The sequence below is a fragment of the Pipistrellus kuhlii genome, unplaced genomic scaffold (genome assembly GCF_014108245.1).
Source record: "Pipistrellus kuhlii isolate mPipKuh1 unplaced genomic scaffold, mPipKuh1.p scaffold_m20_p_2, whole genome shotgun sequence".
Lineage (NCBI taxonomy): Eukaryota > Metazoa > Chordata > Mammalia > Chiroptera > Vespertilionidae > Pipistrellus > Pipistrellus kuhlii.
The window spans coordinates 150,807,208-150,824,786 of record NW_023425515.1 but is presented as its reverse complement, the minus strand read 5'-3'; the positions used below and the strand labels follow the sequence as shown (position 1 = coordinate 150,824,786).

General features: G+C 40.7%; 1 protein-coding gene across 2 annotated transcripts in view; it reads left to right on the top strand.

Moving 5' to 3' along the window:
* Positions 1 to 17,579, top strand: part of PDE4B (phosphodiesterase 4B) — a 424,211-nt gene that overhangs the window by 376,912 nt on the left and 29,720 nt on the right. For both annotated transcript variants that reach the window (XM_036444266.2, XM_036444267.2), the window contains one exon: positions 5,166 to 5,278. In XM_036444266.2, coding sequence (XP_036300159.1) covers positions 5,166 to 5,278 — 113 coding nt within the window. The remainder of the gene's footprint in view (positions 1 to 5,165; positions 5,279 to 17,579) is intronic.

Sequence of the window (17,579 nt, the reverse complement as noted above, 5' to 3'; positions counted from 1 at the left end):
TAAAGATTGCACAGCAGCCCTGTCTGTTAGGTGGGTCAGAAAAGGAAACCTGAGACGTAAGAAATGACAACATTTAGGGAAGCAATTACGCAAGTTTAAACAGAAAAGACCTAAGGGTAAGATCTTACCTTAAATGCAGCATTTTTAGGAAGGCATGCATTTTCAGCACTGAGTTAACTCCTCTGTTTCTTCAACCAAGGTATAATCTTGCCAAGAATCTTGCTCTGATACTTTAACATCGACTTCTGAGCTGGTGCTTTATGGTAAATTAAAGATGATCAGACCTCTTCAGTGCCCGTCACACACGTATGTTACAAGGATTAACGAGGAGTGTGCTTGGCGTTCCTTAGAGAGAAAAGCTACTTGAATGCCACGTGTTATTACCAGATTAATACTAATTATAATTATTCATCCATTCTCTCTTCCTGTTTCTCAGGGCTGAATTCAATACCTACCAGATCTACAGAAGGAAGTAAATCTTCCTTTGCCACTCTTGTTGAAGTAAAAGAGGGAAAGAAGGGAAGAATAGAAGGGAGGTTGGTTCTTCCTCTTCCCTCTGGAAATTTTTGACAAAGAAGGTTGACCCCATGACCCTACACTGTTCCATTACCTGCTCTTATCCCCTTGAGACTTGCTTCTGTGGTGTGAAGCATTGTTCCTTTTCAGAGACATTTCTATAAGACAGGAAACAGGGCATACAACCTGTGCAGTCACATAGCACCTCCCCTCCCCTAAATGTTTCATAGTTGCTGTCTTGAAACTCATAATTTTATCTTTGATTTTTAAGTGTTGTTCTTTTTAAGTGAAGTCTGATAGGACGATGCAGTATACTCCAGGGCCTTAGAACCTTGGCTCTGATGCTGTTGTTCTACCTCCTGTCACCTGCCTTCCTCCCCTGGACATATTCTCAGGCACCCATTTTCCTGACCCCTGGTCATGTGGGCCTCATCCAGCATCCCTCTCCCTATCCTCACCCATGACCACAGCTGACATCCGTTCCCAGTGACAACCTGGGTGCAGATGCAAAGAGTTAGATGTGTGTGCTTTGCAAAGTTTCAGGAGGGGCATGGCAGCATCCATCCATGCCCTGGGTTGGCATGGCTATAAGATGGTGGACAACGGCCCTGTCGTGGTGGGAGTGAGCCTCTTGGTCACCCCTGGTCCAGGTTATCTAGCACGTCCCAGTGCAGAGGCTGTAGTACCGTTAGGCGCCATGTATTTGCTGTGGATTGGCACATCAGTGTGGAGCTGGCAGGTGGGCACACCCCAGCAACTGCTGAGCTATGCACGTACCAATGTCAGAGGATGCAGGCCTCTGGAGTCCTATGAGGGTCTGTGCTCTCCTCATGGTGTCCCCATGCCTGGGGCACACAGTTAAAGAGTAAAGAAAACACTCCCCCCATTCATTTAATTGTGACAAATGTGCCATAATAATGTAAAATGTTCACAGTAGGGCAACCCAGATGTGGGATATGTGGAACTCTTTTGTATTGTCTTTGCAACTGTCCTGTAAATCTAGATCTATTTTATTTTTTTAAATATATTTTTATTGATTTTTTACAGAGAGCTAGAAATATCAATGAGAGAGTAACATAGACCAGCTGCCTCTTGCATACCCCTTACCAGGGACTTGCCCACAACCAATGTACTGCCCTTGACTGTAATCAAACCTTTCAGTACGCAGACCGACAATCTATCCATTGAGCCAAACCGGTTTCGGCTAGATCTATTTTAAATGAGAAGCTTAAGAAAAAAAATAACACTGTGACAAGTCGAGAGGGAAACTCTAGAAGAAAGGAAAAAGCTTCATATTTTACTACCTTTAACTGCACTCTTTTCTGCTTCTTGAGCAAAGGGCCCTGCATTTTCATTTTGCACTGCACCCTGCAGATGACGTAGGTGATCCCAAGGGGGAAAACCCTTGTTAAATATGCAGTTCTTCCTTCTTCCTGATTCTCCATCCCCCCCACCCCCACCCCCACAAATGCCAGGCCTTTGGGTTACTTGGATTGCCATTAATAATTACACTCCTATGTATGGACTACCTATTGTACTAAGAACCAGCTACCATACCAGATGCTTTATATACTTTATCTCATTTTATACCTTTATAAAGTTATGAGGTAAATATTTGCATCCTTGTTTTAAGATGTAGGAAGCTGAGATCCAGGATCACACAGGGACTGGTAGAAAAGAAAGTCACAATGTGTGAGCCTCACTCCGAAGCTGCTCTTTTCACAGCGATACAGTTGTTCCATCCAGCCTCTAGATGCCCAAGTGCTTGCTGGCTGCTTGGGCGAGCACTTTGGTTTCCATTTTTGAGAGTAACCGCTGGCACCGAGCTCGGAATCTGGTGCTGGTGCTACAAAGTTATAATGTGGAGGGCTGCCCTGGACCCTTCCTAAGGCTGAATCATAACCAGCAGGGGTTTAAGGCTCCCATACTTAGCCCACTCTGACACCTGTGCCTTCTATCTCAGTTTCTGTGATAAGACAGCTCTACAATGGAGCAGGAAGAGAGTCTTGACTGTCTATTAAGAATCTGGGAAGGAACAAATTCTTATGAACGTAAAAATGTCATCTTTTTCACTTAAAAATTATTGTGGCTGACCAGGATAAGAAAGGGCAGTGGAATAAGTTTCTGTCACATCTATTGGCCAGTCACTGATATCTCAGTATTGTGCCAGGTTGAAGAGCACATGTATGCTTGTCTGTGTAATAGGCCAATGATTTTCAACCTTTTTCACCTTATGGCACACGTAAACTAATTACTAAAATTCTGCAGCACACTAAAATAATCACACCAAATATATATATATTGCCAATCTGACACAAAAAAAAAGGTATAATTTTGATTCATTCACACTGGGCAACTATTGCATTGGCTGTTATCATTTTTTAGTTTGACAACCTAAGGGAAAAAGGTCAAGGCCATTGACTACATAGTCAGGTATTGCATGTTTTAAAAATTCTTGCATCAGACCAGCTGAACATCGCTGTAATAGACAATGAATACTCTGTGGTGGTAGCAGTCGGATCTTTGAAGAGTCCACCTCATTCTTCAGTGCTTCTACTGCTATCATTACCGTGTTTCCTTTGTCCAGTGTGAGTGCAAACCAGAGCCCCTTTTTCCTCTTAGTGAAGGAAAAATGTGATATATCATCTTAGAGTCATGTTGCACATCAGCTGATTCAGCAGGCTCTGAGTGAGTCCCTCACTGCCCACCATCCTGGTGAATGGCTGACCATAGTCACTGAGAACCACCGGTTGTGGGTAGTTAGGCAGTGGTTGGACTTTTTATTTTATGAGAGACCAGAAATGAGGAGGGGAGAGTCCTGTCACTTCAGAAAAAGCTTCCTTGAAAGAGGTACTCTATGGAGGAAACAGAGGAGGCAAAACTGGGGAGGTCTTTTGGACACACTAGAGTAAGTGAGGAGATTCTTCGTGTTGCCCCAGCATTGCAAAATTGAGGAGGCAGAAAGGAGGAAGTACGTGCAAGGCTGGCCTGAAATGAGTTTTGCTAAAAACACCTCAATTCTTGACTGCACATTTTTGAGGAGTGTGAAAATAAAAACATAGAGGAAGTCACCTCCAGTGGTTTTGTGGGTTTTTTTAAAGTATGACATACAGGATATGGAGTTTTAACCCCTGTTTGTTCTGAAGTGAAGGCATATTTGAGGAATAAACAAAGCACCTATTCTTTGAAATGTGCCTCTGTGACTGAGGGAACCCAATCACTGAGAATCACTCTTCTGTTTATTCCCTTTTCTGCTTCTAAGAGTGAGTGAGTGCTACACACACCAGCGTATTCAAGTAATAATAAAAAGCTATGTGGTCTCCCTAGACTTTCTTTGTGAACATATGAAAAATGTATTTAAATCTGACAGGAATGTGTGTAGTCTTTCCTGCATCAGAGCATCCCACACAAGATTTTTACTTTTATCAGTGCTTGCACTTTGGACAGGTTGGTAAAGTTCATGGCTGGCATGCCCCTCGGACTCAGTCATGCAGACAGGAAAGTCTGATTTTATAACTGTCTGTAGCACCACACACTCATCTGGTATTTACAAAATGCATTCAGTGTTCATGAGTATGGGGTTCTCCAGTCAGTAACCTTAAGTATTAATTTAGACTCAAACTTTTGGACATGGAATGACATGTTGTAAACACTTAAAAAGAGCTGTATTATCCAGCAAAAATACGACCTTAAAAACAGCATTTTTTTTTAATAGACCCTGAGAGACATTCCCAGAAAGCCTAGGTTCCTCCAGCGACAAGTCAGAGCCCCACCACCCCCACCTGAATTAAAACGCACAGGGGCCGCCTTCCCCATCGGGCTCCACCTGAAAGTCCGGTTCAGAATTTCCCGGTGACCCTGGCCCTTGCAGAGAAGTCTGAGCTTTGTTTAGTATAACAAGAGCTGCCCCGGACTCCCAGGCCAATAAACGTGTTCACATAAAACTCCAGTCTCCCTCAGACTGAAGTCTTACCAGGGAGACCTCATTTCGCCTCTGCTTAGAGGAGAGGTGCGGGACAGGGGAGGGGCAGCCCACCACGCGTCTCTCCGGTGCGGGACAGGGTTGGCCAAATTAGAAGTTCCTCCAGCACGTACACACTTTCCCCAGAATGAATGGTCGCGACCTCTTCCAGTGACACTGTCAGTCACCCCCACCCCTCCAAGGGCCGGCTGTCTGTTTTACTTAGAAGAGCAGCAAAGGGAGCAAAGGCTTCCCTCATTTCTCCTCTCCCCGGCAAACACTCAGAAATGACATCACGCACCCTAAAGAGCCCCTGGATGGATGACTAAGGCAGCCCGAGCCTGAGAAAGCGCCCTGCCTCTGCCCCGAGTGTGGGACACATGTGTGCTGATGCGCTTATAAGAGACAGCTCCCCGCCTTCTTCCTCAGAGGAAGTTTCTTGCTGATCACAGACACCTCATCCAGGCAGGGGGCGTGAACACTTGGCAGGGGCCATCCCGGGCAGAGAGCACCGCGGTGATTTGTTCTCCTGGTGGAGAGAGCTGGAAGGAAGGAGTCGGCACACAAATAATGAAGGAGCTCGGAGCCACCTTCAGTAGCACCGGGATCAGCGGCGGCGGCGGCGACTCTGCTATGGACAGCCTGCAGCCGCTCCAGCCTAACTACATGCCTGTGTGCTTGTTTGCAGAAGAATCTTATCAAAAGTTAGCGATGGAAACGCTGGAGGAACTGGACTGGTGCTTGGACCAGCTAGAGACCATCCAGACCTACCGCTCTGTCAGCGAGATGGCTTCAAACAAGGTAAGGGAAGAAGGTTTTATTCAATAAAGTGGGGCTGGGCGGGGAGCTCCAGACTCCCCTGGCTGCCTGCCTGCCTGCCTGCCTGCCTGCCTGCCTGCCTGCCTGCCTGTGGCAGAGGTGCAGCCTGGACAGGACCCGGAGGGTGGGTTTGCTAAGCTGCCTCAGAGGATCCTGTCTCCAGGTGCCACACTTGACTTGGGTCTTGATGCTGCAGAAAAGTTTAGGATCCTCAGTGCGCTGTGATCCCCAGAAACCAAACTTTTTTCTTCTTGATGGAGTTCGGCTGCTATGTTTAGGTGGAGATGTGCTTATAACGAGTAAGGATCACTAGACAGATGTGAATGCCTTTTAAAAAAATCGTCAGAAAGATACACTCTGAATGAATCTATAGCGTAAAAATGCATAACATGTGGCATTGCAATCCGGTGTTTGACATGTGTGTTGTTGTTGTTGTTGTTTTAATAAGAAAATGATATTGTCCTCCAGATATCAATGGAGAGAATGGTTTGCCCTGAAGTTTCATAAATTCGGAAATTCTTCTCAGGACATTCTGGGATTTTCTAACAGTTATGTTGTGATGCTGGCATGGTTAAGATAAGGGGGAAAAAAGAAAAAAGAAAAGAAAAGAAAAAGAAACAATATACCTGGTCTCAAAAGCAGAAAGTTTTTTGTTTTTTCTAAAAGGTATGCTGCTTTTTGAGATCAAGTTTTACCCCGATCGCAAAGAAATGGTTTTATATACAATCCTCCTACAAAACTTAGTGTTGAAGAACTTTATAGTGTATCATTTGTCTAGTTAACACCTGGAATTAGACTGTAGTGAAAGTTGTTGCTCTTTGCTTATATTTTTCCCTTGGAGAGTGTGTGTGCGCACACGTGTGTGTATGTGTGTGTGGATACACATACACAGATACGGAAAGCCTTAACACTGTACACTCACAAGTACACATTTTCAGAATCCCCCGTCATTTTCAGAGGCATTTTCTCATTGTCTTATGGTTCTCGGGCTGGAAAGAGATTTTGCTCTATGCCTGTCAGCATGCACTTTCCAGCCCTAGAGACACTGGCAAAGGAGGGTCCCTCCTCCCCATTTCCCACCAAGGCTCTCCAGAGTATCTGAGCAGGGAAGCCTGCCTCCTCCGGAGGTCCTGCAGGAAGGGAGGGCAGACTCGCTCACTCCTGGTCTATTGGTTAATGAAAGAGCAAATAAATAAATAAGCTCCTTTCTTACATTTTAGTTCAAATTGAAGTAAAAAAGAAAGAAAAGAAAAAGGATTGCGGTTTAACTATTTATTGATTTTTCTCTGAAGTTCTCCCTTGAAGGCTGCATTTTGGGTTTTTCCAGGCTGTTGTAAGTCTTAACTGTTTCCCCAAGAGGAAGGCTTAACTGTGTAATTTCTCCAAACCACCCTGTGCCCCATGTATAAGCATTTCACACACGCTTTACCTACCTTGAAGCATCCACAGATGTATGTTGTGATCACTGATACCCATGCGAGGCGTAGATTTAATACCTGAGGGTAGTTTTTTCAGCAGCTTGCACCACATTGGACATGCTGAACTTTCTTCTGGAGTCACTAAGATGAAGTAGGTAATTCATTCCAGGGGGGTAGGGGAAGAATATTCACTGAGAAACTGCAAATTGCCATTATGTTTTCATTTTGAGTGTTAGTGTTAGATTCAAACGAGGTTGGAGTCTGGAGGGCTGAAATCAGACATTGTCTGTTGTACAAATTTATTTAATTTTTTTTTTATATTCAGTGTCATAGTTAATAAGACTCTGAGACCAGAGACTGCCGGCCCTGGTAAGAATTCCAGTCACTTCAGGCTTCCGCTCCTCCTTTATGGTGTCGTGTGCAGGAAGCAATGAAAGTTGAATAGAGCTAACCCTAAAGAAAGGGCTAAATCTTAGTAATTCTGATGCAGTTAGCTTAAGCAGAAGGCATGCAGGCTCACCTGTTTTCTAACTCTGCAGTGGAAAGGTTGAAGGGCAAAGCATTTATCCAGAGGATGAATAATGCCCAGCTGACAGCTGAAATCAATTTGAATTTTTAAAAAGATCTCCCTCTTTTTACTTAGCTTTTCCCCCACCTCCCCAAGTACTGATTACTTAGATAATTATCTCAGGTAAAGTTTAATTCATAGCAATATATAATATAATAATAATATAATAATATAATATAATATAATATAATATATATAATTGATATAATAAATATTTTTGTGGTAACCAAAAAATAATAATAATAATTAATCTATGCTAGTTACAGATCTGTGGTAAAAATAAATCTCACATTCAGTTTTAAATATTGTTAAAATTTTAGAGCATTTCATCTTAGTTGCTATTTAAAAATTATAGTCATCATCATCATTCTTATTACTGTATAGTCTTATTTGGTCATCCTTTGCTTACTCTCAATGAACAAAGGAGCCGCTGCAAATCTCTGAGGTAAACACTTGAAAGTAAGTGTGAAGATGTTCTGTAGAGGCAGTATAAGAAAAACCTGAGCTTCAGTGTCAAAAGATCCTGGTTCAAATCCCATCTCTATAGTTTGCTAGTTACTTGACCTTAGCCAACTTAACAACTCTATGACTTAATTTTCTCATCTGTAAAACAGGGATAAACATGGTACCTACTTCACAGAGCTGCTGTGAATGAGATAATGTATCTAAAGCACTCAACAAAACACCTTGTGTGCAGTAAAAGTTCAATAAATGACAACTTAATAACAACATATACTTTATCTTTGCAAAAATGTATGTGTCCCTAGCTCTGATCAGCTAAGCCACCTCTGAACATAAGAATTGTGTTTGCAATCTCAGAATTTATTGAAGAATGGTGATGGGAGAGCCAGTGTTTTGCTCAGGAGGTGTTTGGGAGTTACATACGGGCCCATGTGTATGCAGCTGGTAGGGAGCTGACTATCTAGTAGAGGAAAAACAAGCAGTCCTTCATATTTACTTCGTCTGGGTAGGGTTGTGTGTGTTTTTGTTTTTCTTCCTTAACCCTTTTACATTTTGAAGAAAACTGTGACTCGAAGATTATAACTGGCTTCCCTAAGTGTGCTTCAGAGCCCAAAGAGTTAGATTAAAAACTGTTTCTGTGACTTATAAAAACATAGACTCCTTGGCCCAAATTTCCCTCAGTCCTTCATGCTGGCCACAGGCCAAATGGAATCCCAGAATTATAAAGAAAGATGCAGCCAGGTAAGTTACTGTCATGGGTTATTTCCCCTCAAGAATCACAACAAGATAGAATACATTAAGCAGGAGTTCTATGAGGCAATGACATTGTTTCTCAAGATGAAGAGGGTATCTAGTTAACCTTTTACTAGCAGCCCAAACTCAGTTAGATGTGTGAGAGCTGTTTTCTTTAAGGACCGATTGCCTTAGATTTGTTGATTAATGGTGGTGTTTCAACTTTTACCGCCTCCTGAATTAGAAGAATTGTTTTATACTTCAGTGAAATGCATCAGAACACGAGTTCCTCAGTGGCAAAACAGTCAGATGTTTTGAAAACAGGATGCTTTGGCTCTGCATTATAAAAAAAAAAAAAAAAAAAAAAAAAAAAAAAAAAAAAGGAACGGAAAGAGAAACAGTATAGAAAGGAAGAAACCAAATAGCCTCAGCAGGATCCCCAGCCCAACAGGCATAAACACTGACCTATCTTCCTGACCTTCTCTGTGGCTCAGTTCCTGCCCTCCTGTCACCGAAGCCGGCTGAAGTCATTGGAGGAGGATAGGAGGAATGGCGCAGCTGCTGTGAGGGTGACTAGAATTTCCTGTCTCCTTCCTGACAGTCGCAGTCAGAAAAAAAGTACAGAGTTGCAACAACAGTGGCCGAGGAAGGACCCACACAGAACAATCCCACTGAGGCGTAGCTGTGACTGATGAGGAAGCGGGTAGCTTTTACTGGGAAACAGAGTCTCTTGCCTAAAATTTTCAGGTGAAAAAACGTCAAAGGGGTCATGGGTACCGAGCAGAGTGGATGTTTTACGAAAGATGAACTTGCTATGGTATTCATTAAGGACCTCTGTTCAAGCAACTGCAGATTGTTCTAACTGGAACCCTCCACAATCCTTTTCTTTCTAGACTAGCTTTGCCCTGGGGCTATTTCATGGGTATTACAAAGCTTTGAGACTTAATCAGGAAAATGGATGCTCTGTTGTTGAAAAGAGCATTCTTGAATAATGTCAGTACTGTCTTTAGAATGAAGCATCAGGATCTGACACATCAGTAAATGTTTGCTAAGAAAATCTAAAAAAGGAATGGTAGACTGATGTTTCTTTTTTTTTCTGAAAGCATCATGAAGTCCGCTACACAAACCATTACAGGGGAAATGAGTCCTCCTGGCTACGTGGGTTTATTTTTCCAGTTGCGCAAGTGCGGTCCTGCTGGAGCGTTGAACATAAAGGCAACTAATTGACTAATTGTCTGTGCTCTTGGGTAGGAGGGATAAAGGCACACAATTCTTCCAATCTGGAACCACCTGGGACCCACCTGGTGGGATATTGGAATGTGGTCATGATAGGCTGATTATGTTAGTGGTGAAACAGCACCAAAATGCTACCAGAGGGGTTAGACTAGACCTCGGTTCAGCAACCTCAATTCTTGAGTTTAGCTGAGAAAGAATTCAGAGCCAAGGAACTCAGATCTACAGAGAAAGTTTTTAGAAAGTCACAGAGATAAAAAGAAATGGGCCGATTGGGCTGTAAGGGCTCAGGAAATGAGTTACAGAGGCAAATGAATGGTCCTTGGAGCTTATGAGAAAGACAAAGGTGACCCGTACCTGGGGGAAATGGAGAGGAAAGGGCATAGACATGCTCTAGAGTAGGGGTGTCGAACTCAATCAGAGAAGGGGCCAAAATCTAAAATCCAGCCTAAATCGCGGGCCGAATGGTTTACTGAACAGTCATAAACTGTCATTGTGATGGAAACACAGCGGAGTGCAGTGATGACAGCGCTGTGCGGGCCACATTGCAAGGCCTGGCGGGACGGATTTGGCCCGTGGGCCTTGTGTTTGACACATGTGCTCTAGAGAGAGAGAGAAAAGGCACAATAGGTCCTCCTTCCTGAGTATGTTGATCCCCCCTCTAAAGGTGGGCATATCAAGGGAGGTTCCCAAGGGAGAACCTCAATAGAATATTCTTCAGCTTTCCAGGTGTGTCCTTTCAGGATCATGGTTTCTACTGACTGGTTGGTGCCAGGGCAGGGGGTTATTGGTGATGAGTCATCAAAGCTGGTCCTGATGTCAGCCATGGCGTCACTTCACCTGGTCTTGCTGCTTTTCTGGACCTAGAGCTGAAATACAACTGAAGCCTAGATGTTAACTCTAGTTTGACTATAACTCTGAAGCTTTGTTACTAAGATTAATTGAAGCCTGTCAGAATCACATTGTCTGGAGGGCTTAATGCTTAAGGGAGTGGTTGTGCAAGGGCTTGTATGGGAGGCTATTCTCTACCCCCCTTTTCCTCCTCTAAGGGGATCTACCACCTGACTAGCAGCATGCCAGGGGAGAAAGGGTAAAGAAGGGTCTGAAACCGATGAATGACCAGTGATATGAAAGGTCAGGGGTCTAAACCACATGATCAGTGATATGCTAGGGGAGGAAAGGTCAGCCTGGGGGTGAGGTCCTTGTTTTCCCAGTTTTGCCTGTCACCAGGCACTCAGGGCTCTCCACTCTGGTGACCTTCCATACCTGGCTAATCATCCTAGTTCTGCCCATGCCTGTCTGACGGGCTACTACAATTACCCTAAAGTTAGCTGAGTCATTTTGTATCTAATTGAATAATCAATAACTATGGAAAATATTGAATCCAGCAGAACTAAAAGGGTATAGATTGTATAGGTCAGTGGTCGGCAAACTCATTAGTCAACAGAGCCAAATATGAACAGTACAACGATTGAAATTTCTTTTTGAGAGCCAAATTTTTTAAACTTAAACTTGTTCAAAATAGACTCGCCCAGGCCGTGGTATTTTGTGGAAGAGCCACACTCAAGGGGCCAAAGAGCCACATGTGGCTCACGAGCCACAGTTTGCTGACCACGGGTATAGGTCAACAGATTCATCTTAGAACTCTGTCAGGAAGTGATAGGCAGGTGCCAGTTATAGAAAGGGGTTAATTCCACTTTTGCCGAAAGTTAAATGATATAATTAGAGCAGTACCACTCTTAAGGAAAAAGAGGTGTCCTCTTCCTGGACCCCATGATTTAAGAGAGCCCTAACCTGCTCTTTCTCCATCCGCACTCTGCCCCAGGAGGTGAGGAATCTGCCAGGCCAAGGGAGCAGCTGATCCCCACTCCAGACCACATTGCATCTATGGGACCACCACATTCTCTGCCTGGATTGTTTTAAGCTCACTTTTGGGGACTGGGCAGGCTTCTTTTTTGGATGTGCTGCAGGAGTGTTTACCCGTAAGCTCAAGGAAAAGCAAAGACACAGCCTTTAGCTTGGGAGAACAGTGTAGAAGGAGCTGGGATGTGGAGGCTGTGGCAGAGGGTACACAAAGGCCCACATACTCACTCCCTTGTATTAGGACATAGGGAAAGAATGGGGCAGTCTGTGGGCCAGGAGCTAGATCTTCCCACCCTTCCCATCCTACTCAGAGAGTTTAGGATTTCTAAATTCAATCTGGTACTCCAAGCTGTTGGAAGGGATGCCTGTCAAGGTAAGAGTGCTGGAGGGAGCTCAATTTAAACCTTCATATGTTTATACTTATGGTAGGTGGCCCTACAAATGTTAGAGAGGACCCTGGACTAGAGGTTAGAATAGAATGCAAATCAGTTCTGACAGCCAAGTGGGAGACTCAGACATATTTTTACCTAATTTTTCTCTACTGCTCAGATTTACATAAAGCTGAAGAAAGCAAAGTAAAAAGAGCCTGGAAATAAGCCATGATTTTGAGTTCTAGCTTTGTCTCAATATAGGTATATTATCTTAATTTAATTATTTTGAATATTTGTCTTTTTCTTATCTACAAAACAAAATAGTCAAAGCAGACTATTCCATTAGCTCCTTCAGCTCTTGCTTTTATTGATAGAATAATAGTGGTAAATAACCAATCTACTTTTACAGGTATATACTATGTGTGCACACATTGTGCTAAACTCCTGCCATCAACACTTACAGCAACACTTTGAAATAGGAACTATTATCCCCATTTTACAGATGAGTAAAGTAAGGCTTAGAGATTTGAAATAAATTGCCTAAGGTAAAAAAGAGAGCCAAGATTCACACCCAGGGTAGTCTGACTCACACCAATTATCTCGATGGGATAGGTATTGTAGATATAGAAATACTAGAGGTCTGGTGCACAGATTCATGCACCAGTGGAGTCCCATGGCCTGGCCAACATCCTCTCACAACCCAGGAATCCTCTGGGGATGTCAGATTGCCAATTTTGGTCCAATCCCCAGAGCCAGGCCGAGGGACCCATGCACTGAGCCTCTACTATGCATATAAAATCTTCTCACACTCCTCTCTCCTTCCTTCCCTCTGATATTCATCAGTCTGTTCCATGTTTCCATGCTTGTGCACTGAAAATCTGCCCCCTGGTGGTCAGTGTGCAACATAGCACTGGTCGAATGGTTGAATGGTCGCTTAGGCTTTTACATATATAGATAAAGGTAGTTATCTCTTAGAGGGAATTTTGACATGGTTGCTTGAAATAATTATTATTTTTTAACTCTGGCCATCATTGATTAGGTCCGGTTCAAAATCCTAATCGGCAATTACCATATTTTGGACCTCTATTAGACCAACCACTAATCAGTCAAGCTCAGTCTTCTTGGCTTGGAAGTAGTTTTCTTTAACATAAAAGAGGAGGAAGAAAGTCCATAGTTATAGAAAATGATTATAAAGTACTCAGAAAGCTGACAATAACAATGTTAAACTCATCCAACACTTATTGTAGATCAGTTTGCTAAATTCAAGGCTATTTATTTCCCAAAATAATATAATATGGCCTAAGATAAGACAATAAAGTGTTGTTTAAAGGACCTTAGCCTACCCCCAAAATCCTTATTCCCTAACCGCCCCCTCCCCCCAAATAAAAAGAAAATGGACAGCGGCTATTCTTTTTAATGTAATTTAATTTTATTTTATTACCATTCAGATATCATGGCAGCTTCATCATATACTTTTCCAGTGTATGCAACATGACAATATAGTAATGTAGGGAAATTTCCTAGAAGTAACATGTACACTGTCTTTCTTAGACTTTGTCTTCCAACAAAGATGAAAGAGAGATTAAGCTCTTGATTCTTTATCTGGCATTACCAGTATTTCAGTCACTCTATAATAAGATTGAATTATATCATTGGGAGTGTAAGTCAGTATTCCATGTTCTACTCTTATTTATCCTTAACAAATGAAAAATTTTGAAAGTTTTCTAGGGCTTTGTAATAAATTTGATTTGTAATCTATTTTGCTTAGTTTTCATATTTTATATGAGTATTTGCAAAACTATTTCCTTCACTGATTTCTAATCTGTTTAATCCAATCTTTCTATTAACTCACTAGAGAGTTCCCAAGTGAACAAATCTCTTTTAAAAAAGCAAGAATGAAGTGATTGCTGTACTTCTGGCTTGCTAAGAACATTTACATATCCTCAAAATCTGATAACTCATTTTAAGGGAAGCCTTTCTCTCCATGTTAAAAATAAAAAAATCAGGCAATTATGTTTAGAGTATCAAATATAATTCTAGTACAGTAGTTTTTAAAAAATTGAATCACAATATGTCAATGGAAAAACATTTGTTTGATATTTTGTATACTTCTTTCTTGTCTTTTTTCTTTTGGAATAAGTTTTAAATCTAAAAGCTCCCAAAATATATGCCATTGTTATCTCTGAAAGAAAAGCCAAGGATGGAGCTTACTCTTCTAAAACATTTTCCTTCTGAGTAAGTGTGCTCAGCAAGCAGAGAGAGCTCAGCTCCCTGGAAGCCAGGACTTACCAAGTCAAAAAACACCAGCGCAACCATGTGCCAGGGTCAATAGATTCACACTCTTGAAGACACTGTGCCATTTGGTGATGTATGTCCCTGTACATCCTTCCACTTAAGCATTTTTCATGGACCTGCCAGCCCCTCTGTCTTGTCCTTTTGTACGTGATGTTTCTCCCTCAACTGTGGCCAAACTGTTTAGTCTCTTGGATATTTTACTGTAACTTCCTTTGTTTGATTTACTTTAAAGTAGCCAAGTGTTTCCACAAAGAAAGGACTGTTATTTAGAAATGAAGAAAACAGTAAACTCCTGTTTCTTTTGTTTCTGTTTGGGGAAGTGCCTGATAACCATTTTCTTTTTAAGAAGTGTCTGATAGTCTTTTTCTCTTTATGGAATAGAGGTTAAAAGCTAGAAAGCATGCAATTCTGTTCATCAGTCATGTGTTTTCTCCTGCTGATTACTTTCAGTTTAAAAACTATACCACTTTTGAAACTTAATCAGTGAATTTATTATAAAGGAAATTCATCTTCATGGTTCAATTTAATCTATTTTTTAGCTATTCAAAATGTGGCAATCTCAAAAGTGATCATTAAAAACTTTAAATGACCAAGTTCCCTTCACTCCTTGCTAACAGCATAGTGCATAATGTTATAACCTTCAGCAATCATCAAAATGAAATTTGAGGACAGATAGGAAATAAAAGTGATTAAACCAATTTTTAAAATTTAGATTTAGGATGAGAAGTTTTGGCATCTGATATCTAAAAAGATAAAATTTAAGTAGTTATTTTGGAAAAGAAAATATTAAGAACAGAAGTTAAAATATCTTTCCAACTCAATCATATAGCCTGTGTGCTAATGCTGATCAGACAGAGCAAAGTGAGGTGTTAATTTGGCAATTATCTAATGTCATTGGTTGGTTTAGAGAGTTGACCAGCTGCTGAAAAACTGTCAATGCTTGGATTCTCTCTGCCACTTAGCCAGAGCTATTGTCTCAAAATGTGGAGTCAAGATGGTGATCTCAGTTTGACCTCTTTCTACACCTTAGATTGTTCTGCTCAGTGACCTAGATTATGCAGATTCTCACAACTCACATGATTTCTGGTTTATTGAGTCAAAATACCGACATCTTGGTGGAGTTGGGTTCAACAGTCTTGGCAGCTACATATTTAGGTAAAATATCAATGTAATTAATGATTTATAAATATTTGAAATCACACAAATCTCATTAATAGTAGATAGAAACATATTTTACATGTTTAAAGATCTTAAAATGAATTTTAGTATTTGTAGAGGTCTGAGTTAAGCAGATATTGTAAATATTTTGCTGTAAATCTGAATTCAGAACTTTTAATCTAATTACCTGAAAAGGGGAGATGACTTAGGGAGACTTGATCATCTTGGTTATAATGTTTATAAGAGAAATTATTCCATGCCTAAGATATGCTTGAGAGTTTTACTTTTGGGCTTTTGGTATCTACCCATTTCTAATTATTACTTGTATTACTAAGTAGGACAAGTGAGATAAAATTTCACTTGAAAGTGTATAGAAAATTTTTTATTTGGGGTGGGTAAGAAAGCTTAGTGTTCTGGCTATTAGAATAAGTAAGATATATCGATAGAAGACTTGAATTAAAACACTAAAATATGTAAATGGAGATTCATGGGGAAATGGGATAATTTAACAGCCAAGATAATCATTTGAATATAAGACAAAGAACTGACAGTTTAAAAAAAATAGATGAACATTCTAGTAGCTCCTGAAACAGTGGACTTCCAACTCCATTTCTATCCATGATGTCAGAAGATCTACTGAAAGCATTTAAGACTATAAGTAAGAAATTTATTATAACTTGAGAATCAAGAAATATAGGCTTTTACCCCTGTCTTGATTTTCCATTTCCTAGAAAACGTCTGTTTGCCTCAAACACATCAGCAGCCCATATACTATGAACCTATAATATTCCTAGTATGCTACTTGTTGACTTTCTTTCCCCCACCTCCACCCCCACCCCCAACACTGCCTTAAATGCTCTGCCTTTGATCAGATTTTCATAGACCACTGCCTTTCCTATCTTAGTTAATATCATAGCTAACATTTCAGTTATCTGGGGTTTTAATTATATGTGCTATAGATTGCAAGCTCTTGAGGGCTAAACTTGTTTTGAATTTTTAAGACTCCATGTTTACAGAAGTAAGGCTAAACAATATCAAGGGGTTATAGCTCTCTATATTTTTAACTGTAAGGAGAAAACTGTAAAGCAGTTGAAGGCTTTTTTTTTCAGTTGGTGGTAGTTGATTTGGGGGTTATTTTATTTTAAAAAGCTCTATGTAATTGCACTTGATTTGGTCATTTAAGATATTTATTGCCCTGCTGGTGTGGCTAACTTCTTGGGCACCAACCTAGAAACAAGAGGTTATGTCTTGATTCCCAGTCATGGCATATGCACAGGTTGCAGGCTCAATCTCCAGCAGGAGGTAGCCAATCAATGTTTCTTTCAGTGATGTTTCCATTTCTCTACCCTCTCCCTTTCTCTCTAAAAATCAATTTAAAGTAACTAAATAAATAAATAAATAAATAAATAAATAAATAAATAGAAGTTTGTTGACCTGGGGACTTTTGAAAATGAACCTTTTCTTTTCTTTCTTTCTTTCTTTTTTTTTTTTTTGAAGAATGCTAAGATGGTTAATTATTTTATTCATATTTTTAAAAATTTAGCATTTTCAAAAAAATTAAATTCATGGGCTATGCTTAGATCATCCAATGATGATGATATTTCCAGTATAATGTTGCATGTCCATTTGATTGTGAGAAGCTAGAGACCTTCTGATGGGTCTCTAATGAAATAGATTCCAACTCTTTCTCTAAATATCACACCCATAGCTCAGGAGGGCCAATTTAACCAGACAGAATGCTAGCTATCTACCAAACTGAAAGGGTACAGTGCCCTCCTGTCTCAGCTCCAACCCATTGATATTGCTACTGCTGACTCCAATCTGTAACTGAGTCAGAATGATTTCAATATGTCTCCATTTATTGATGCAATGAGTATGTTTTTCTTGGCCATTTATGCTCTTATTTATGCTCTTGACAGAGTAAGCTGCCACTGAATTTTTTACTGCTGTATTTTAACACACGCAGGATCTAAGTTGCACAAAATTTATTTGCATATTTCTTACCTATTGTATGGAAGCTTCTGATAATATCTCATCAAGATTGACCAGTATATTCTTTAAACATTTTTAAATTGGTATAGTTTGATTTCAGAGAATTTATTTCTTTTGATTGCAGTATTTTAAAATGATCTCTTATGAATATTCTTTTTTGGTATTTTTAAAGTCTTAAGATAACGCCATTG